This window comes from Caloenas nicobarica, assembly GCF_036013445.1.
Source record: "Caloenas nicobarica isolate bCalNic1 chromosome Z unlocalized genomic scaffold, bCalNic1.hap1 SUPER_Z_unloc_1, whole genome shotgun sequence".
Taxonomy (NCBI): Eukaryota; Metazoa; Chordata; class Aves; order Columbiformes; family Columbidae; genus Caloenas; species Caloenas nicobarica.
Window position 1 is genome coordinate 169,056 of NW_027016963.1, and position 23,282 is coordinate 192,337.

General features: G+C 38.4%; 1 protein-coding gene across 7 annotated transcripts in view; it reads right to left on the bottom strand.

Annotated features, from left to right (window-relative positions):
- LOC136002667 (ELAV-like protein 2) overlaps positions 1–23,282 on the bottom strand; it is a 52,735-nt gene that overhangs the window by 25,846 nt on the left and 3,607 nt on the right. For all 7 annotated transcript variants that reach the window (XM_065657934.1, XM_065657930.1, XM_065657929.1 and 4 more), the window contains one exon: positions 2,401–2,504. In XM_065657934.1, coding sequence (XP_065514006.1) covers positions 2,401–2,504 — 104 coding nt within the window. The remainder of the gene's footprint in view (positions 1–2,400; positions 2,505–23,282) is intronic.

Consider the following 23,282-nt stretch of genomic DNA (forward strand, 5'->3'; position numbering starts at 1 on the left):
CCACTAACACTATGCAATCCCATCATTTTTCATACAAAGGTATATACAAAAATCTCAACTGCATCTATTTTTTTAAAGCTGAAAGTAAATCTAGGGGTTGGATTCTGAGTTTGCAAAACAGGGGATTTTTTTAATTGAAGTACCAACTTTGGACAAATAGGCACACTGGTCTATAAACTGTAGTAGCAAAGGTCCTGACACTGAGACCTCGTAAGCAACTCTTTGCCCCAGATGTTGCCTATAGATGCAGCAAAGGCCTCTGGCATCAACTTTACCTCTGCTCAGTATTGCCTTCAGGCTGATCTGAGGAATACACAAGTTAGAGTGATTCGCAGTAGGCTGGGCACTTCTACTGGTTTGCACATAAAGGCAGATGCTCTTGGTAAGTCTCCTTTCAAGTCACTGCCACAGAGACATCTTAGTTCTTTTAAGAAGAGAAGTAACCGTCCGATGTTCAAATGTCTCAGTCTTAAAACATTAGGGATCCCTCCTAGCCTGTGTCCCTTCTGCAGTGTGGAAAGAGGTAAACCCATTTTCTTTAACAGCATCTTGGGAGAATCCAGTCATGAAAACTTGGCCTTAAACCCAGCTTGCATTCAAAACCAAAGAAGAGTAAAGGAGAAGGGAATAAAGCAGTTTTTCCCTTCAGGTCCTGTACTCTAATACTGAAAGATGCTACTTAAGTTAAACAGGGCCGAATGATGGAGTCAGAATTTTACTTGCAACGTGAACAAGCAACATTTATGGATACTTTTTTTCCTAAATAGAGATTTTCTTTATTTTGGTGAAGGTGTAATAAATTCAGCTTGTGACAATTCAAATGTCACTTTTTTAGCTGAATTTACATACAATCTTTAGTCTCTCACTGCAAGAGTCACTGTCTGGTATTGTTTAGAACCTACATTTCTACTTTCATGTTCCGGGAAAGCAAGAAAGGAAAAGCAACAGTACCTACAACGTGTACTCCATTTTCACTTTTTTCCTCCAGACCTTTCTTACTATCAATTTTAGTTGCAGAAAAACATAACTGTTTGCTTTAATCACTTAGTAAGGTGAGAAAGGCTTAAGAATTCAGGTACTGGCAGCATAAAGTAAGTTACTGGAAACCCCCTTAAGGGATCATTCTGGTTTGGTAGACCTGGCTTTATTCTCTGTAACAACATCCTTTTTGCCTGGCTGTATAGTCAACAGAACTTTCAACTTACCACCCTGGACAGATGTACTTTAATTTTCCAACCCAAGACATTAAATGCAAAGATACAGTATACCAGCAATACTACCAGAACAAACACCCATTCCCTCTCTCACCACCACAAGACAGCTTCAAAAAACTGGGAGCACAAAATCACTTTCCTCTCTTTTCCCCCAAAGCAGAAAATGGGACAGACTGTCTGTGGGCAAGAAGTCTGCCAGAAACACATAGGGAGCTTTCTGCAGCAAAGCACCTACCCATGTCTTTCATCTATTGCTACTGTTAGCAGTAATTCACTGGTTTGTTAAAAAGCAGTATTTAAGTTTCAAAGAGTAATCCACTTGATTAAATTTTATGAATCCAGAACAGGTACTAACTAACCATAATTAATTATACTAACCATAATTACTGACATCTTATTTTTGTATTAGTCATCTTTAAGTGGCTTTGCATTGCTTGTTAAGTTCAAACCTTTACAGGAGAGCTTTTTATTATGGCTCAAACATGACCTTAGTTAAAGGGCAGTCACTGTCCAAGTGATCAGCTAGCAGACCTTCCTGTTTAATGAGAAGTAATGGGATTGTTGGAACATGAGTGCCTTCAGGCAACACCACCTGTGAAACATGCTCAAAAGTCTGTATTCTCTGATAAATTTCATTTCATCTCCACTCTTTTAAAGTTCAGAGCCCAAGCAACTGCTCAAATGAGTATCCTCAACCTTCCGATAATTGAATAAGACTGTAAATAAGAAAAAAGTAACTAAGATTTCCGCTTCTAGAAATTCAAGAAACTGAATTTAGTAAACAAGAGGTGCAGGAGCTAGAACACAAACAAAAGAACAGGAATCTCAAAGAAGTTATACCATCATCTTTGAGAAAGTAAAGAGGAAGCTCATAGTGCAGCACTCCGACTACACGCAATATCACATTTCTGCAACTGAAGCAATTTCTCAGTTAAAACAATTCAAGCTCATATCTAAAACGTTATCAAATGCATTAAAAACCGAAAGTTTCTATACTTAATAATCATAATCTACCTCGATTCAAACAGACTACAAAGGACTAACCATATGCTGTATGGTGAAGTCCTAGACTATTCTATGGACATTAGCAGAATACTTAAGTTATATGAAGGGGAAAATAAACCATGCACATGATCAACAAGTCAAAACACTTCAGCATCTTTAAATCATAATTAACACTACATACTTTTATGGTTTTAGTTTGAAGTCTCAGTCCATTCAGTGTGTTGATAGCTTTTTCAGCATCCTTGGGGTCAACATAGTTCACAAAACCATATCCCAAGCTCTGTCCTGGTTAAAAAGAAGAGTGATCATTAGTAGCGAAGTGCCATGCAACAGATAACTAACAGTGTTTAAAACCTATATAGACATACTAAGCAAAAATTGCTTATATTAAAGAACAGTATCTGCCCCAGATAACGAAGTTTCAAAGGCTCACAACACCTAATTTTTCCAGTAAGGTTAGTAATTTTTATCTTGCTTCCTCTGTTCCCATGGACTGCCCTAAATTCATTTCAGAAGTGGCTACGGTGAGTTTAATGCAAGACTTAAACTGCTATGCAAAATAGATTCAGGAGTTGGTTGTGATCTGTTAGACAATAGAGAAAGTGCAGCAGCTTCAAGGTTAAGACAACATCGAAAATCCACTAGTCACTTTTGAACATTAGTTGAACATATAAAGCATAGTGGCAAAATTCTGGACTAGTGCTTGTATAGAGTGTTTCAAATATACTTCAATGTACTATTTGAGCCAAATTTGAAACTGAACATTTCTACAGATGTTTTTCACACTAAATGTGGCCTCTCAGTTACAAGGAGTTTAAAGGCTTATCTTATTCCTGTATTCAAAACACTGGCATGAGTAACTGTTAATGAGCCAAATGTCATCCAAAGATTCAACAGTTTCAGGTTCTTTTAGCCTTGGTAATTCAGATTATAGATAGACATATAAAGCATTTTTAATTAGCGCTTAATCACTGAAGCACAGCTCATTTCTAGCAGTGTATTCTAAGAACTTCTTATTAAACACTTGAGTTCAGCAGTAGTCATCCCTTGACAACTTCAAAACCTAAAGTATCCCGTCCAGAACTCACTGCCTTCAGCATACCCCTTTAAAAATATTTTTAGTGCATAAAAATGCAAACAGGTAGAAAAATTTAACATAGAAAAAGGATACCACTTAGTAAGATTACTATCCTTCATTAGCACAGGCCTTTTCAGAAATACTCCCATACTCCTTGACCATTTTATTTTATAAACTGAAACGAGGCCCAAAAAACCCCACCAAACAGTTAACAAGCCAGAGGGAATCATCCAAATCCACAAGATGCTAGTTTGAATGATTAGCTTGGAGATAAACAATACAAAAGGATAAAAAAATACATAAAGCATAAATTGCAAATTCATTTTTTGCCAGCAAAGAAAGGAACCTATGCTGTATCACGTTCTTGTATGGTACCTATACAACATGTATTAAATAGTACATGAACCAAGCAGATGGTAAGTTTGCAATTGATTAAGACAGTGGGTTTAGTAACAAGCCCACCACTGCTGGCATTCATAACTTTGTAAAAATTTGTCTACCACAGCACCAAAAGTTAGATGGCACATCCTCCCTGCACCAGCTACCCCCATTTTTCCCAACATCCTCGAAACAGCACATACAAACACAAATAAATTGGCTAGATGAAGCCATGAACAGGTTAATATATGCAAAATTGTTAACAAAAACCATCCAGAACTCAGCTGGATGAAGTCCTGAGCAACCTGCTCTAGATGACTTTGCACTGAGCAGAAAATTGGACTACACAATCTCCAAAAGTGCCTCCACCCTCAGCAAGTCTGTGTTTCTGTAACAAACAATTTGGAAATATGCAGAGGCATTTCTGTATTTACAGCTCTACCTCGATATAGCTAAGTACCTTATGCTAGAAGGGCCTTTTTCATTATTAGTTTGATTATAGTAGAGAAATTTCTATCCCAGTCACCTCCATCATTCCCACTGTCTGCAGAAACTCTGTCCAGCAGCATCTCCAAAAATGAGCAACTTAAAGGAATGTCTCTTTGTGCATGGTTTTTAGTTTAGTCTTATGTCCCAGTGCAGAAATCCTGATTTTTTGTGTTATTACTAATGTCATACAAAGGAACCCATTTAAACCACAAAGACATTATGATCTCGAAGAGAACTAAATTTCATGTAAGATATTCCCCATACAGTACTTATGAGCTCCTGAGTGAACAGAAAAAGATGTGCAGAAATTATTTCTACTACCCCTCTGTTCATGTGATCTATTTTTCACATTAGAAACACCCAGACCACTGCAGGCAAAGAGCATACCCAGCTGTTACAAACGATATAATTCATGACCAGTTCTTCTGCAGACCTTCTATTAGTTAAGCTTGATGAATATTAGTAGACTAACCTAGGAAGCAGCGCCAAAAAAAAAATCCAGTAATTTATTCAGGACAAGCCTGAACTCATTTCTGCCAGTTTATTGTGCAATTTTGCAATTAAAAAAGGGTTTTACTGTGAGGGCAGTGAAACACTGAAACAAGCCACCCAGGGGAGCTGTGAAGCCTCCATTCCTGGAGACACTCAAAGTCTGACTGGACAAGGTCCTGGGCAATGTGCTCAGGGAGAACCTGCTTGACAAGGGGGAGTTGATGAGATTATCTCCAGAAGTTCCTTCCACCCTCAATGATTCTGTGAATGATTTTATTTAATTCAGTTTTTTTTAATTTGGACTAGCATCTAAAATACAATGGTGTCCAGATCTGCCATTCCAAAGGCCTTATATATTTGAAAAGACTAAGAAAACATAAATCTTCTTAAAGAAATCAAAATTTTGCCTGAAGATTAGTGGTTCAATTACAGATTATCAATAATTCAGAATCAAAAATCACTTTCTTCATAGAAGCACATAAGAAAGATCGCTCTGCTCTGAACAAACAATACAAATAATTGGAAATTGAAACTCTTTGCCAGAATCAGATCCTTGAGGGACCACTCTGAAGTCTTCCTGCTTACGTTAAGGGAAGATGCTTATTTAAGAGGTTTGCCAGTTCATGTACAGATGGCTGAGCTTTAGAAAATCCAGAAAACCATTTTACTACATGCAGTGCAAGCAGCTATTTCAAATGACCCATCAGATACTCAAATTATTGCAAAGTATGCCTGACTGCTGGTGATTATTTTTCACTTGGTGCAACAGTGCAAACTGTGTTACAAGAACTTAGATGCTCAGTTCTTCCTAAGTCCCATACATCAGTGAAATGCTCAAGTCCAAGTTTACTATGATACCACTGCAGCTGTACAAGTCCCATTTGACTGTAGATTTCAGATGGAGAAAGAACAGCATACCCACTGCACACAAATTTTACTCAAATAAAATTAGATATACTTGGCCAGTAAAATTCAAACAAGTTCCCCTTCTGTGTAGCTTTTTCTCCCTCCTCAATGTCTAAACCTTTTGTTTTTAAGATAAACCATTGTAGAAGCAAGACAGTAAAACTAAACGAGCCACCACTTACAATATCTAAAAAGAACAACTTCATTATTTAATAATTGTACTGATTAATTTGTATTGCCTGAAGCCAAAGATTAAACTGAATGCTGACAAAACAGCTCTGGAGTCTTCTATTTATGCTTCTTCTACACCAAACTCCATTCACCAAGACACAAATCTCCTGCAGAGCACACACTTCTTTCCAAGTCTTGTAACACACTTAAAGTAGATTGTGTGTCTGAATCCACAATGGGATGTTGGAAAAGCAAAGGTAAATCTATAGTTGTACGCAAGTTAAATAATCCTCAGATTTAAATGTATATCAAAAATCTGCTCAGTCCTACTGTTTTAAGACGTGGTCAGCTCTTGGCTCAGCTTTGTTTTTTCAAGTTGTGCTTAACACTACAGCCTGAAAAACCTGACACCTCTCCAGGTTAGCTGTCCTGGTACTCTGTCTACTATGGTGTGTTTAGGTATTTTGAATACTCAGTTTAGCCTTTCCTAGATCTTAAAAACTATGGCCTACTCAACCTCAACAGAAACAAGAGACTATCTATGCACATCTGCTATTTATTCTATAACTTGGACCTATAAACAGAATGAAATTTAGCTTATCCTAAAGAAAGAGTGATGGTGCATTTTTTATTTTTGTAATTACTAGTGCCAGTAAGAAGAAAAAACATTCGCCAGCTTCAAGGGGAATACTCTGCTCATTTGCAGAAGTGAGCAATACTTCAGAATTTACATGCTCAAACTATCATTTGAGCTTCTCAATAGTTCTTGTGGCTATTTCACAGCACTGTTTAAAGCTGTTTCTTTACACTTTCTACTAGATACTATGAATATTAGACAGTGTGGTATAGAATAAAACAAGTTATCTAAATGACTGCCAAAAGGAAAATATCATCTGGAGTAGGAAAAGCCAAAATTACTAAATGATCTGGAAGGAATAAGGGAATGAATTAGGAAAAGCAGCTGGACTTCAATTTTGCTTCAACAGAATCTGAAAGGAAAAAGATTCAAAACGCACAGCAGAAGCACAAAGAACTTAAAGCAAAAGTTATGGTCTGGAAGTTCATATTAATTAATTACATTTGGTTTTATTGACTGACTCTTGCATCAAAAACAAATTCAACCATAAGTAGCAAAAAATCCTTTCAGTCAGGCTTATCTATGAACCTAGGCATGCTACATCCACCACTAAGGAGGTCACTAAAAAAAAAAAAAAAAATGATCAACCTCCAAGCACTTGGTCTACAACAAAACATGAACTGGAAAGCACTGTGTTACTTACTTTAATGGGGGAAACTCTCTCACTTATGTTTCAAGCTTATGAGACCACTGCATACAATTTATTAGATAATGCCAAGTTACTTTTTGGCATTACAGCCAATATATGGAAGAGATTTTGAAAGGACAGGAGCAGAAAGTAATTTCAAACAATTTAATCAGTCTGCAAAAGAACTACTCAAGACTGATGATCCACATGCACACTAGAAAAGAGTAGACAAAGTAATTTAACATTAAATAAGAAGCAAGTAAAGAACAGTGACTCAGTATTTAAGAAAGAAAAGTAGATAGACTTCAGAGATTAGTCAAACCAAAAAAGTTTCAAGTAGGAAAGGGGAAATAAACAAATAGTAAGGTATAGCCATTGTCACAGTGCTCCTGAATTTACTACTGTGCTTTGAAAAATGTCACACTGTTTTAAAAAGCCACAGGCTCTAATTCATAATACTTACTAGAGAAAGAATCACCAATAACTAGTTCTATCCTGCCCAAGTTGTTTCACAAGGTGTTTACTTGCATACTATAAATGAAGCAGGTTTAAATAGTGCACACAACTATAAAAGCCCAAAGAAAACCCACTGCCATAAAACATTTACAGAAAGCCTCAAATGGATCCTATCCACAGGGGAAATGGTCATACAAAGTGGATGTGACAGAGTGACACCTGTTGTCCATTCTTAATGTTCTGCTTTTAAAAGTAGCAGCAATATTGCTTAAAAGTAGAATAGAGCCCTTTAAATATAATCTGTAAAACAACACCATTTTTCTACATTCACATGAAGTGTTTGCATTCTAAAAGCTCGTAGTGTCTCTTTGCTATCATCTGTCTACTAGCAGGCAGTTTTAAGGGCCAGGCTGCTAGTGCTGATCACCTGTACAAGGCGGCAATTTATGCCTCAACTGGACTGAGGGCAGCACCTGCAAATAGTAAGAACAGTTAGACAAGTGCAGGGTAACATGACAAAGGTTTAACTCCCCCTAGATAATCTGTACAAAATTACCACCTCTCAGAGGGGTTTGCTCTTCTCAAATAGTTTTTACTGCATCTAAGCTTCCTTTTTCTCTGGGAAATCCAGAAGTTACCTCCAGACAGTAATTCAACTACACTGGAAGGTAAGAAAAAACCACCAACAACAAAAACATTCCAAACTAAGTTATATACCCCCACAAAGCCTGTTTTCTTCTTTCCAACAAACCTGCATTAATATTTTACTGTTATGTTAAGGAGTTACACAAACAGCTGAACCAGGCCATTTAGCCCAACCACACCAGACCAGCAATTATGTTTTACAGCCTCTCCTCCCAACCTCCCTGGGAAGTGGTCTGCCTGACAGCTTTTCTTGCAGGAAAAATACATCGACCAATCTTCATTTCCTTCCCTTTTCTCTTTGGAAGCAGCTGCACCAGCCACAGACAGTGGCTTCTCTTCTAAAGATTTAATATACGTGGCACACAACAGCTAAATCCTTCCACGCTGTACTTACAAAAAGGACAAGAGCCTTCAGATCAGACAACTCCCTTGAAGGTCAAGTTAAAGAGATCTTATCATTTTGACTACTACACCTGTAAACCCAGAAAACAGGCAAAAGTAAATAAAAAGTGAGACTACAGCATGTAACAACAGAAAACTTCTGTAAGTAGACAGATAGGCAAGAATGTCTGTGTAGCTGCCCTCTTCTGCACTGGCCAAAGGATGATAGTCTATTTTATATAACAGCAGACCCTGGAGTGCAGAAAGGTTGTAAAATGCTTCTGTTATGTTTTCAACCTATGAGCTACCACTGAGCTTCAGGAGGAATATTCTCTAAAGCCTGTAGGTACCTCAGAACCAAGAAGAAATACTATTTCAGACATAAGTGCCAAAGGCAACATCTTTATCAGCTCTTTACTCAATGCTACTGGACTGGATGCATAGTAAGAGAGAGTTCAGTCATCTGAACGATGCAGTTTGCTTAACAAGAGGTTGCCTGAAAGTGCTCAAGTGTCATTTACAATCTGTTACAACTAAAAGAAAGCTTGACAGGTAGACATGTATGAGCTTTAATTTAACAAATGTTAAGTAAGCCCTTTCAAAAGCTACTTCTGAAACACTGGGAGAGCTGTATCACACAGGAAAAGCCCCTGTGAGGTTACAAATGCCTAGTGAACTCGCATTTTCAGTTATCTTGCAGCATTTTGTCACTCCTGAAAAATAATGCATATTGTTTCCTGCATAACACCATGATTAGATAACAGCTGATTAGTATGGTAGTTTTATTTCATGACTGACTAAAGCATCTTGGTAAATTACTAGGTTTTCTCTGAATGTTTTTGGGCACATACATGAAAAGTCTGACCCCAGAAAATTCTGGCCAATATCAAGTCTACTTATCTTCTGCTCTCCAAGTCTCCTGCTGTCTGGTTTTCTACTGAATCTGTGTCTTCATGATTCTCCCCTCTAAGTAGCTACTGCTGAAGAAAATTCTCCTATATGCATGCCTGTGAGAAGCCCGTCTTCCCTGACAAAATCCAGAGCCAATACCATAGAACTTCATCCTTGCTTGAGCACACAGCTAGTATTTTTTTTTTCAGCACTGCTCCATTAGTATACAATGGTATTATTAACGGATGACTAATAAGTGCTGAAAAAAAAAACCAAACAGCAACTTCAATAAAAGATGGATTTCTACTGCTGCTTTTATTCCCAGGGTCAACTACTTGCCTTATTTCAACACGCTCTCCCTACTCGCATGAACCGTAACACTTAACAATGCAGCAACATGCCTTCAGAACCTTGGCAGACCCACCACACGAGGGAGTCCTTGGCTGCTGTTTCCCATCAGAGCTACCCAACACCCAGCACAAAGGCTGAGCAAGGTACCTGGCTGGGAGCAGGTGCTGATTAAATTACCAGAGTACCCAGCTAATCCTGCACCTTGTCCGAATTCTTAAAACATTCTTGTAAGGTCTGCAGACCAAACAGAATAGACAATTTCAAGTTATTGCTTTTTCCACCCAAAAAAGCCAAGATGAATACTACAATCAGCTGAACTTTCAAAACTTTTTCAATATGTTCTTGACTTCTGATAAGGTAAAACTAAATGAGTTCTGTGAAACAAAATGGTTCACTTTAAGGAGCAAGCAGAGCTGGGTTTGTAAGGTCCACCTGATTTCCTCAACAGGTAAAAGTAATGTAAGAAAAGTAGCCCCACTAATTCAGTGCCAGTAACACTGTCTTAAAAGAAACTAAGAACCCCAAACTAACTAAGAACCCCAAACTATCATTCCGTTTCAGATGATCATCCTGATATACACATTACATAAAAAGCAAGAAACTCCAGAAGAACACTTACATTTGCTTAAATACACCTGAAAACTCATACAGACCACTAAGCTGTAAAACTAGTTTCATGGTCCGACAAAAAATTGACCACAAGTACACACTAAACACATTCTGAAAAACTAAAAATCTCAATAGCAAATAGTCATGCATATACCTTCCACAGAGAGCAATCAAAAAATTTTAAGATGAGAAGGCATTTTAAAAAACCAGGATTTTTCTACAATAGTCATACACTTCAGTATAGTGGCATTTCAGACATTTCAAGCTATTTCAACATTTGTAAAACAGATCCTGTTGCAAAATAATGAATTAAAGTAACATAACCAGCAAGAACTACAATATCAGAAAAAGGAAAGCTAGAAAAGCCTATCTTCCAAAAAAATTACACTCTATTGGCATCAATATATGACAGTGAAGAACATACTTCTGAGGTTAAGTAATAAAGTCTAGGAGGTGAAAGTCAACGTCTGTAAGTCTACAGAAAAAAGAAGAGAATCCTAGCAGACTGAAGACTTTATTCAGCTGAAAAAAAGCTCTAAAAAAAAGACTTTATTCATGGTGCCTTCAGTACTTTACTGCTTGAAGACCTGTCTGCCAGCCCTTGACTGAAAGAGAACTGCCTGTTTTCTAGTGAATATTAATACATTTTCTGCCACCAGCCATGCAAGTGATCATTTGCAACAAACACTATTTTCAATAAACTAAGCATAACTTTGTTTAAAAGTGTAAATTTCTGTCTCTGTATGAAGTTAATTGGTAAAGATGCACTAAAGTACTGTAAGAATAAGTCAGCTTCATGTTATTACAAACAGGACCAAATCAAGTTCACACCAACCTGACTTTAGGCTTTATTCTGCTTTCATCACTCCCATAGTTTCACACACCTACGGAAGATTGTTGTTAAAAGAAACAATACATGATAATGTTACAAGCCTATATACACACACTGTCATCTGAATTCACCTCACAGACCCACATAATTTTTCACAAATCTCCTAAAATTTCAGAGTGGAGATGTGTTCCCTGACCAGCACAAAAAAGCAGAAGTGGCATTGCTTGAAAGACACAGCATTACGTTAAGATCAACCTAAAAACTGCAAGCAGTCACAGCCTACGATGTCCTCAAGGCACAGATGTGTGGCCATGGGAAAGATCAACAGCACTTCTGGCCTGCAGCCCAACCACAGGAGTATGAAAAGTTTGATGAACAGTTTCAGATACAGGATTAAGAAAAACTCAAACCTTTTGTTTGTTTGGATTTGCAATTCAAGGCTTCAGAATTTCCCACAATGTGCCAGGGTGATCCTCTTGAGGGACAAGCCCACAGAGCACTCTGTGCCAGAGCAGGGAGATCATTCAGGTAGCACCAGCTTTTTTTTCAAAAAAAAGTTACTGCATCTTCATAAATCACCATTGTCAACTGCATATAATTTAAGCCACTGAGATAATTTATTTTGACACTGAATAAGGCTAGAAGCACACACATAGACATGCAGTTCACTTAACTGCAGAACTGTACCTTTAAACTACCTATATGGCTATGGTCTCTCTAACAAGAAAGGCTAAGGGAATAAACACGAGGATACCATCGGTGTTGTTTTCCTCCCATTTACTTATAGCATAAATTATTTTTCAAGTTTCACAGTCCTTTGAAGTCTGCATTTAGGCTTAAACTGCATTTTAAAAGCAGCTTCAGCAAAATGAAGGAAACTGCATGAGTCACAGAGCAATCTCTAATTTAACTGCAGTTTGACCATAGTCCCAGTAAATGGATTCTATTTACTGAAGACTCATACACAACTGAGCTCACAAGCTTGCAGGAAAACACCTGTAAACCATGATTGCTACTAGATTTCAATATTTGATACTTTGTCTCCTTCTCCCAAACCCAGTTTTTCTCTGCTATTGCTCTGAATCTGGAAAAACTGAAATCAAAGTCTGAACGGAAAGAGTTAAACAATGATTAAGGTACTCCACAGTTTATCCCACCATGCAGTAAGATTATACCTGTAATTAAACAGCTATTGGTAGAGTTTTAAGTTACCCTAAAAAAATGTAATTTTTCAGGAAGAGAACTTGAAGTCTAACCTCAGCCATGTTCAGCTCTACCCCTCTATTAACTTAGTGCCATCCTCTTGCATTGTATCTTTCATGGTTCTTTGCATGTGAGGAACATCATCAGCTGCTGCTTCATCGACACACACTTGGTGATATCAGATACAAAAATGAGGGGGTAGCTCTGGTTCTTCCCCACACCAGGCAGAGAAAGTCAAGGATAGGGGGTATTGTGGATGCTAAGATTTACACAAATCTGATCGAAAATCTTCAGTGAACCAGAAGAGATATTAACTGAGGGTTATTTACAGATACACCATGTCCAAATAGGAAATCTCAACCCCAAAAAAGCAGCTGGAAGCAGGGACTGTATAGGAAAGCGTATGCTTCCACACAAGCAAAAGTAAAGAGGTATTTGCTTAAGGACACTGGGGAAGGCTGAACATAGTCTTGCCTGTTACAGCCTCCCATGTTCACAAAAGTAACTAGTGACACCATAAACTTCTTGAAGTAACAATGACTGACCTGGGGAACACACTTTCTTGCAAGCTAGCTTGTTACACTAGAAGAAGCTCCTTACTATGACAAGGTAAAAACACACCACAGAATTTGCTAAGTCAGTTATTTTTTTGAAAGGTGGCTTTACCCTTTAATTTTTACCACTATTAGTAGTAACATGTGCTACACAGTTGAGACGTTTTGTGTTTTGCAGTCGATTTGTTCTTTGTCAGGAAAACAGTCAGTAGTGTTAAATATTCTACCCTACTGTACCAACTAGTCACCTTAAGTAATATGCAGGTGGATAAAACATCTTTTTCTACTACCGGGGTGTTTAGAAATGTGGAGTAATTTCTGCATCCAAATAAGAAACTAGCGTGAAATTTGAACATAAATTCTTTTCCCAAATTTCATGTTAACACATACTATTCTTGGGGGTTTGTTTCGCTTTTCTTTCAGACTATCTGCTACTTAACCTCCGAGTTTTCAAAAACATCCTGAAATGTGCTGCGATCAAGAGTCTGAAAACTGTTTTCTGCCCCTGGGGCACATTTTGCAAAAGTTAACTTGCAGTGTTACCTTCAATCATGTGGTTTTTTCCTGGTCTTTATTGATGACTGAAAGAGAGTAATAAAATTATAAATTGTTGTCAAAGGATAAATTCTCTCTCTAGCTTAAGTGCTAATTGTCAACTCAAAAATTATGTCTAATTACATCACAGGGCAATATCCTTCTTTCATTTTTCACAGTTGTCAAACGACTACCAATCTGCAATATTGAGTAGCAGAGAAAACAAGTCATTTCTCACTGTAGTTGGTAAACACACACAGGAAAAGGATATGCTCAGAAAAGCTGGCGTTTTTATTACTTGAAACTGAAATAATGTCTCCACAAAATAATTCTTAAAGGAACACAGCAAAATTCTTCCAGAAGGAAGCTTTTGGGGGGGGGGGGGGGGCAGGGAGGGAGAGGAAGTGGCAGGGGCAACACAGGAAATAATCAGTGCATCTTGCTATAGACTTAATAACCATTGTGCAACAACATTTAGGCTTCAAATGCATTTCAAAAAAGGCTGTGGCTTAACCTGCATGAAGCCATAGGTACCAGAAAGACCAGGAGAAAAAAAACAAAGCAACTTTTATCTTCAATAGCTCCAGAAACTCGAAAGATGCGAAAGAATTCAGATTAGAAGTCTCATCCTGTTTTAATCCAAATGTCTCAAATAAAAGAAGAATAAAAACAAAGTAACTGAAACAACTGGTCTGCAGTGTGGAAAGGTTAAAGGTAACATGGTTGTGCCTTTCGCAACTCGGTGAGTAGAGAGATTTTCAAAAATTGTTAAAGGAATCAAAATGAAATGCAGCATCTGAGCTATATTTGTGTAAGTTATTTTCCCTTTACATGTGGGTTAAAGTATTGTGTCACTAAAACCAGACATCTGTACATTTCTTCTGTTGCCTTCTACAACTGTCTGTGTACTTCTACTCATACTTGGCATACTCCAGGAAGACAAAAAGTCCAAAGAGAATAGTGTAGTAGATCCTTTTCTGCAGTTGTGCATAGAGAAGCATGATGCCAGTCTGGTAAATTTGTATTTTAAGAACTGCCAGTTGAAGTGTACCATGACAAAAGACAACAAAATATAGAAATAAAGTGCTTTCACATAGCAAGATAAGTATAAATATGTGAAGCTAAATCAAGTTCCTTGCACATATTTAAGCTCTTGCTTCTATAATGCAATATACTAGCTGCTTCAATACATAATGGACCAGATGAACCAGTTAGGACCATCTGCAGCTTGAAGTCTATTACTTATCACTCTGCTTGTGGTGGCTGAGGAAGTACCCACTTTCTACAGTGGTAACCACATCCTTATAACCAAGATGACATCCTTGGAGTGAAAGGGCTTCAGGGTATGCTGGTCAGCAACACTGCTACCCAAAGTGAGGCAGACTTCAGTGAAACACACCCTGATTTTATAAATACTTTGCACTAATTTCACAGCACAGTTACCCTGAAAGGCAGTAATGCTTCTAAAAACTTCAGATTACTTGAAATCTTAACACATAGCAGTTTCCACTAGAATTAATATTTATTCAAACAGCTGGCCTAGAATCACTAGGACATAATACACACCTTCAAGCACCTATGAAAGAATAAGCAGTGATAAGACATGCCAAACAGGTAGCCTGGGGACTCCCAAGGTGGAAGCAAAGAGCACTTCCTCTACCAAAAGCACAAGAGATATCCCGTATCACTAGAGGACCAGTGCCAGCTTGCAAGACAACACTTACACAGGCTTCCTGTAAGTTACTGCAACTGCTAACAAGAGTTTTGATTTGGCTGCAGGAAAAGTGCAAGAGAACTACATTGCATTCATCTCCACCAAAAAGCACAGCGCTTGCTAAAAAGCCAAGCCATTTAATGAAGATCATGTTCTGATTCACTATGTTCAGAGGTCTGTAATCATATTTAGCCTTATAAAAAGAGTTTCAGTTTTAAAACATCAAGTCCTTGATTATGCTGCATATTGAGATCAGCTCAGTAATTCAGGTTAATATATGGATGAATAAACATTTAGCCATTTTAAAAATAGCTTGTTTCCACAATGTCAGTAATAAGAACTGAATAACTAGGCAACTTCAATGAATCCCTGCAACACACTATGAAGGTTTAGTCAAACAGTTTTTTGCTGCCTTTTTATTTGTAAAAACAAAGCCCATAAACTCCTGAAAGGTCAAAACAGTATTGTGCCTGCAAAGGAGAGAAAAGCAAGTGGAAGTGCAAAGACAAGTGCTATCTTGAGTAACACAAGATGAAACAAGTTCCTTCATCCCCACCTGCTTGGATGACTCACTTCCAGGAGTCATGCTAAAGTGCTATAAATTATGCATTTTATTAAGAAAAAGCACAGTAAATGCTGCTAAATCCTTTCCAACAACATTAAATAGCAATATGCAGAATCAGAGAAGAGTTACTATATGATACAATATTAACAGGCTTAAGACAAGTCTCCATTAATAATAGTAATATGGACCCACACATAAGGCTTGTTTGCAAACACAACTGCTTCAGGATTATTCATGCAGTCCAGACAGCAGGACAGTATTATAACTGCCAGCTAAGGAGGCCAACACTCTGCTGTTGCACTTTCATCCAACAAGCACACAAAGTTCAAAATTACTTTATTACCTTTGTGCTGCTACAATACACTGAATCCCTAGGCCACAGAGATTGCATTTTAACAGCTGCAGAGTTCAAAACATGGACTATGTTGAAAATTAAAAAGCTGATATTAAGCACAACCCTTCCCTTCACATCCACCCCCAGAAAAATCTATGCTTCAAGGTCTTCAGCAAGTTTCTTCAGAGAAGAGATCAAACAGCCACCCTATATAAATATATATTTGCCTCTAATCCCATTGGGTTTTTATTCTTGATTTCATGTTTTAGTCAAGGTCTGCACAAGGCACCCTGCTGGGAAGATACAGTTTGCTAGTCAACACCTTTGTACACATCCCGCCCCAAATCAGAAGCTGTCAGGCTGCCAGAACTCATTCCTTTTCTCAGTATACCACTAAGCAGCAGCTAGAGAGAACCCCTGCCTCTCATAGACTCTGCACACCAGAAAAGAGCATCCAGCTTCAGCCACCCCCTCCTTTAGCTGCCAAACTACTCTACTATTCCACCCCAAGCACACTCAAAAACTTGCAGAAACAACTAATGGATTAGATTAGTACAGGATCGCAAACACCAGGCACATCGCGAGTAAAAGCAGAGAAGGAAGGAGCTGGGGAGTTCTACAAAAATAGCAAACCTCTTTTGGAAAGTGCCAAAGTTGTAGTGGTCTGTTCATTCAGATGATCTTCCCTGTATCAGGCACTTCTATGACACAAGCAAATACCTAGAATTCCAGCTAGTCACTGTCCTGCTGTACTCAACATTTTCATTTTTCCCATGGGAATGTTTTTGGAACTTTCTACACTGTAGATAAGTAGTCACTTTGCAGACTAAGCCACTCCAGTTATGCCATACTATTTGTCTTCTTTTGCTTCTTCTAGGACATGAAGAAAACTTGTCTAGTTTATCTCCTACAGCACTTCAAGGCAGCAACAGAACTAGAATCTCCAATTAAGGCATAAGTATATGACCATACTTTCCATATGCCTGTAAGGTTAGCTTGGATGCTCCAGAATTAGTCTTACACTAAGGCATGCGAAAGTTTTAGACTTGAAGAGTAAGCTAACACTGTTCAAAGCAACAGTGACAAGAGATGAAAAACTGCCAGCCCAGGCTCAACTGAACAGTGACGTCACTTTGAAGCCTAAAATTCCCATGAAGTCAGGAGCTCTGCAGTAGCACTGACAGGGGATAAGGTTTCCAACAGCTCTGCTATTGCCAGACACTAAATATGCACTATGAGTTTTTGCACCAGTATGACAGAAGTAGAGAAAACTACAGAGGTTAACGAGTTTCAAGTGTTTCAGATTCAAACAGCCAGTCAGACAATGCACCTTCTACCACTTCCACTGAGAACACATGATCTCTTTCCCTTGATTACTAGAAGACAACATCATAGCAAACATAAGAGCTCCCACTTAAGATAGTGTTTCGCCCATGCTCACAGAGCACCTACTCCACAGAAAGAAAAATCCTCTCCATCTCACAGCCTCAGTCATTTGGGCAGAACACAATTCAACATTGTCATCAGGTCTTTCCTCAGACTCTGCTCTAGAGAAGAGTATTCTATAACCAAGGATCTGACAGCACAGAGTCCCTCCTGACATTGCTCTGACTTTATGCATATACACTGCACATACTACATTATAACCAACATTACCAGAACTATTACTGCTGCTAACAACATAAGCTCAACTCTGATGACATTGTGTCCAACTCCACACGTTTCCTATCTGTGACCAACCCAGAATCCTTTGCATTTATCGTCACAGCTCTTCAACAAAAGCAAAGAACATACATGAGAAATTTCAGTATTAACAACTAAAAACTATTTCTGTACAAACTTTAATTGTAAATATACTGCCTACAACTGCATAAATTCTCTGGAAGTGCTTAACTTCTGCGAAGTATCTGCAGTAGCTGCAGAGGACAAGATGAAATATCCACAACAAGATAGATATGCCTGTTCACATAAGACTGAAGTTGACAAAACAAAGAAAAAGTAATGTGACCCTTCTTCTGTGTGCCTGTCCATTATTACACTATGATTTCTAGAAGGTAAGAGTCTATGAAATATTTAAGGGTGACATAATAAAATCTACATAATTTTATTCCAAGAGCCTATAATTTTGACCATAAAGAAACCCTACCACAATGTGACAGATAGTCACTGGTCATAGGCCAAATGGGAACACAGATTTTTGGAAAAGAATGTGCAAGAGGATCAGGCTTTCAACCAATATGTAAGCTTCACAGTAAGTCAGTTAGATCATGTTTGAAAAACAGGCCCATGTAACAGTGATGAACAAGAAGGCCGTGAAAGACTTTGTCTTCACATTCAGAAAGCAGGAAGTTTGACAGCAGAAAATGATGTAAAAAGAAATCTTCAGGTGGGGAGCACCTGGCTCCTTGTACTAAATGGAACGGTCCTTTACCAGGGGTTCACAGCTACACAAGTCTACAGGTGTGACATACTGTTCCACGCTAGATCTCAACACATCCTGCCTTGTTTACTAGGCAGTGAAAACTGGCATGCCAAACTGCAAACACTGTCTACATATATGTATTATTATTAATTAAAACACACTCCAAGAATGACAAGAAAAGATGACCTATCAAACAGGTTCTCTTTTAGAGAAAATAAGTTGCAAATTTTGTGATCATATGATTATTCTAATAGGAGAACAGCACAGGAGCTTTGATGCCAAGCAAACTAATAAATTCTCCCATATTTGAGACACTTGATTTCAGCTGCTCTCTGAAATAAGTGTGAATTCCACAAAGTTTCAATTTAGCTAACAACTCCACAAGCGCTCCTGGGTAAATGACAAAGAAGCAAAAGGCCTGAAATCATGCAGACTGTTCCACAACGTGAAAACTAAGCATCTATCTTGCACAGGTTTTTGCACTAAAGATAGTGGGTGTTAAACAGAGTCTTCTTTTTTGTAAGAACACCACATTCATTGCAATTTTACATGAATATGGGAAACTCCATTTTCTAGGTAAAGTGTTCATTTATAAGTCGTAGGTACTACTGTCGCTTGCATTTTATCAAGAGCTGCTAAGCCATCCGTCTTGCATAAGCAGAAAGCTTCTGCTTTTAAGTGCCTGAAGAGGGGGAGTTTGACAATCAGACTTAATCTCATTTTACCCTCTTCCCTTACATTTAAAGTATTTTGGCTTAATTTTTATAATTACACATGCTTAACAAAGTAAAATGTTGTCTGCTGCTTTTAAATATGTAAAAGCACTTACACTCAACAGCTATCTAGAGCAACTGATAAGAATTCAGTTACGATGCTTTTTTGAAACCAAGGTCTCCCAACTATTGTGCAACTATAATTAGTTCATGTGGTAGTTCTGTACCTTGTATTTACATACATCTGCATTAGTCAAAAGCATGTAAGAGTTAACACAGACTTCAGAATATCTAGGCACAATGACTCATTCCAGACAGATTCTCTGGTTAGCAAGTGAAGATAAGTGACATTCATGCCCCAGTTCTCAGATGCTGCTCTTGTCACTGGGATTCCCACATGAAGAGACTAATTCAGCACCATTTTAAGATCTTCATTAGTATCCAGGTTTAATCTTTCCACCTCGGTAAAACAGAACAGCAATTGGCTATTTTAATTCTTGCTGAGAACACTTTCAGTGTTTTTCCATTAGCTGAGCAAGTAAACTTCCCTTCAGCTACTAATGTTGCCCCAACAGCAAGTTGTGCCCACAAAGAAGAGCATGCCTGGAGATGAGTCTGCAGTTCAGCTTTCTCAACTATCTCCTTCAGAACTAAATCCTCGGGGCGGGGCGGTGGAAAAAACAAACAGTAAGGGACACAAACTTTATAGAGACAGTAAACTGCAAGGAGCTATAATAATTGACTGAAGCAATTAAGATGTTTTAACAAACTCTATTCTATGTAAAAAGCATTACTAAAATGACTAGAACAGCCCTTTAGAAAAAGGGCTTCAAGCCGCTCACAGGAAATTAAAAAGAAGACTTCATTCCAACAGGTTTTCCAGATGCAGAAAGGCCCTCAAGCTCAACTCATCTCAATCCTGAAGTGTGTGGACAGCTTCAGGGAACTTGGGCACTGCTATAATGCAGTCTTAAATGCACTCCAGTGTTGCAGATGTGACCAAAAACGGAACATTAAATAATAGAGCAGGAAATAATTTGGTTCAAATCCACAGGATACTCTGACAAGTATCTGGGTGAAGATGGCAGTAGCCATCCTTGATCCCTCTGAATTTCAATGCATGGCATTGGTGACCTGGTAAGCAGCAGGCTTCATGTCTTAAGATCTACTGAACCAGAAGATCACATCAAAGGGGTATGGTCTGGGACTCTGACACTGCTTGCTAATACGGACAGATAGGTTAAAATTTCTTGTTTTCCTCAAATAATGTTTCACTGCAGAGAAACAGTTCACCAGCACATTTCATTTCATTCACCCATACTAACAGATTTCTTAGCATTCCTATACTGGAGCTTTCATTTGCTTGGCAAACAGCTCTCAGTTCCAGTATGTCATGAAGTTTCACCTCATGAAGTAGCCAGAGCATATATCCAATACTGATATGGAGCAACCTCAACTAGACAGTCAAGGGCAGACCAAAGTTTTGCTCCTTAACAATTCACATTTGCAGTTTAGCCTGTATGAAAGTTTATTTCCATTTCCACACTTGCCTAAACTTCTCATCAATTAGTGTTATCCACAAAATACCTAGTACTGGTGACAGCTCTTTCAAGATGAAGAAAAGTTACTGTTTTAACACAGGAATTAAACCAATATAAATTCTGAAATTCATGCCAAATCTATTTCTTAACAGAATTCAGTGACAATTCCTGTTGTAAATTGTAGAAAGAAAGTAAAATTTGCTTTTCAAGAACTCTATAGAAAACCTGAAAATTAGTAAGAACAGGACTGAAACTAGAGAATTCCTTCCTCAGCATCCACAAACAAGGATACCTTGCTCCAGGCTATTTAAATCTGAAGTATTGCTCCCAATGCAGTTATAAGGTCAGACACCACATTTCTCAATCTCTTTTATACCAAAGCCTATTAGAACAAAACAGATGCCATTTTTTGCTGGCAGCTAAATGTATACCTCAAAGCTGAGGAGCTGCTCTCAGATAAAGGAGAAACATCAACTATATTCTCCAATAGTTCCAGCTCTAGAGTTCTCACCTACTGAGAATGTAATTTAAATTCAGCATTTTTCCTAGGTATCACTTTATGCTATACAGAAGACATCATACAAGAGGTCTGCAGTTAAGTCTTGCTCCATTCTACTCCCAAGCAAGGAGTCTTTTGACACTAAGTAGCAGCAATGTGAGCTTCTAGCACATAAAACATCAAAACCATCTTGTAAGGATATAGGCAATTTGCACATGCATCATTAATACCATCAGGCTAAATTCTGCATGCCCACAGCAGCCTCTTAATTGGGAAAAGCATGTAATCCTTAAGCAACTTTAATAACGAATGCTAAACATATGAATTTTGATCTGTGAGACTGACAAACACTTTGAACAGCCATCTAACTCATGAAGTACCAGTTAAATCTTTCCATTTCTGAAACAAAAGGTCAGGAAACAGCCAAGTAAAGTACCTTTTGTTTCAAAGCACTGAAGTCATTACCTATAGAGAAGACAGGCTTGTTTTCTGCATCAACCAGTCTTTGGCTGAAGACACTACGATGTGCCATCAGCCCAGTCTAGTTTCTTTGGCATCTGCAGGGACATTTGGTATCCTTCACAGTGAAGACCAGAGATTGCTCTGAGGTTGGGTCAGCCCAGAAGGACTAAAAGCAGTGGCTTCAGTAGCCAAGGCTGCCATGCTGAAGCAGGGTACTTTACAGGTTTAACTGTTACACTACCTAATGTCTTATAAGCAAGCCACCTCCTACAGGAAGGAGAGTTGGTCATTCAGGTCCAAAAGTGGCTTTGCCTCCCCTTCATTGAAAGGCACAGAAGTTGAAAAACACAGGTCAAAGGATCAGTGTTGGCCTTTACACAGCCTCTGAGCTTGACTCATTTTGTGCCACTAAATAGTCCCTACCTCAGGGAGAGTAAGCTGCCAGTAATTGCTAATTGAAATGAGGAACGGCCATGAAGTATGGCTTAGTGAATTCAAGACAGAGGCACACATTCTGGCAGTTATCTTCCAGAAGTCATACTCTTCAGGCAGGATTCCCTTGCTTTGGGGGAATTTGCTTTCAAATTAGCAAACTGTATGTAGAATACTCAGTAGAAAAGATCAAGACAAAAAAAATCCCGTTCTTGCAGTCTCCTAAGTACAGCATTACCTCTCTAGGCCTGAGTACAGTACAAGTGTCTGTACATTTCTTCTCTTCAGTTTCTAGTTTGTAAGGTACCTGAAGTCAAGCATAAAATTGACTGCTGCTGTGTAGAGCTGAGCTGCAAAGAAGTCAGGCTCGAGAATCCACCTTGTGACTGGGGACACAGAAGTGCAGTTGGTAAGAACACTGTTTAGAGGACAGTAGCCAAGACCTATAATCAAGAGAGACCAACACCAAAACCATCTCTATATGTAACAGGTTATTCTCACATGACACACAGATAAAAATGTATCAGACAGTCACAAATGCTGTCTTCAGCATGCAGAAAATGACAACAAAAAAGCATCCTCAAAAAAGTTGGTGATTATTCAGCATCTTATCGGTATTTTCACTAATTGTATATTAGTGGAATTACTCTGGCAATTAAACTACTTTATATTACCCAAAAAAGGTACATGCTCTTGCTGAAGTCAGTATCACTGTGCAGCAGACTAGACAATCAAATTTAGGAAAAGAGATCTCTAACTTAGGTCACTCTGCTCACCCACAGTAGGTACAGATATAGATGAACTAAGTTCTGTGCAAATATTCCCTTTAGCATCTTTTTGCTGCCAGATTCATAAACGTCATCCTTGTAGTGCTGATACAGTAGTGTCTGCATCAATGTGGGAAAAGGTGGCATAACTTCTTTCTGCCATGCTAGAGGAACAAATATGTCATCAGGACAGAAGAACACATGCACTACATGCCAAAGGCAAGTTCTGGGTTTAGTGCCAGAGCTGCCTGAAGGCTTTTAGGCCTTGTCTTCCATTATTCATTTTGACAGTCAGGGAACACATCTCTCAGGTATACCCAAACCATTAACACAAACACATGTAGTAGGGCTTGAAGCCACACAATCTGCAACAACTAAA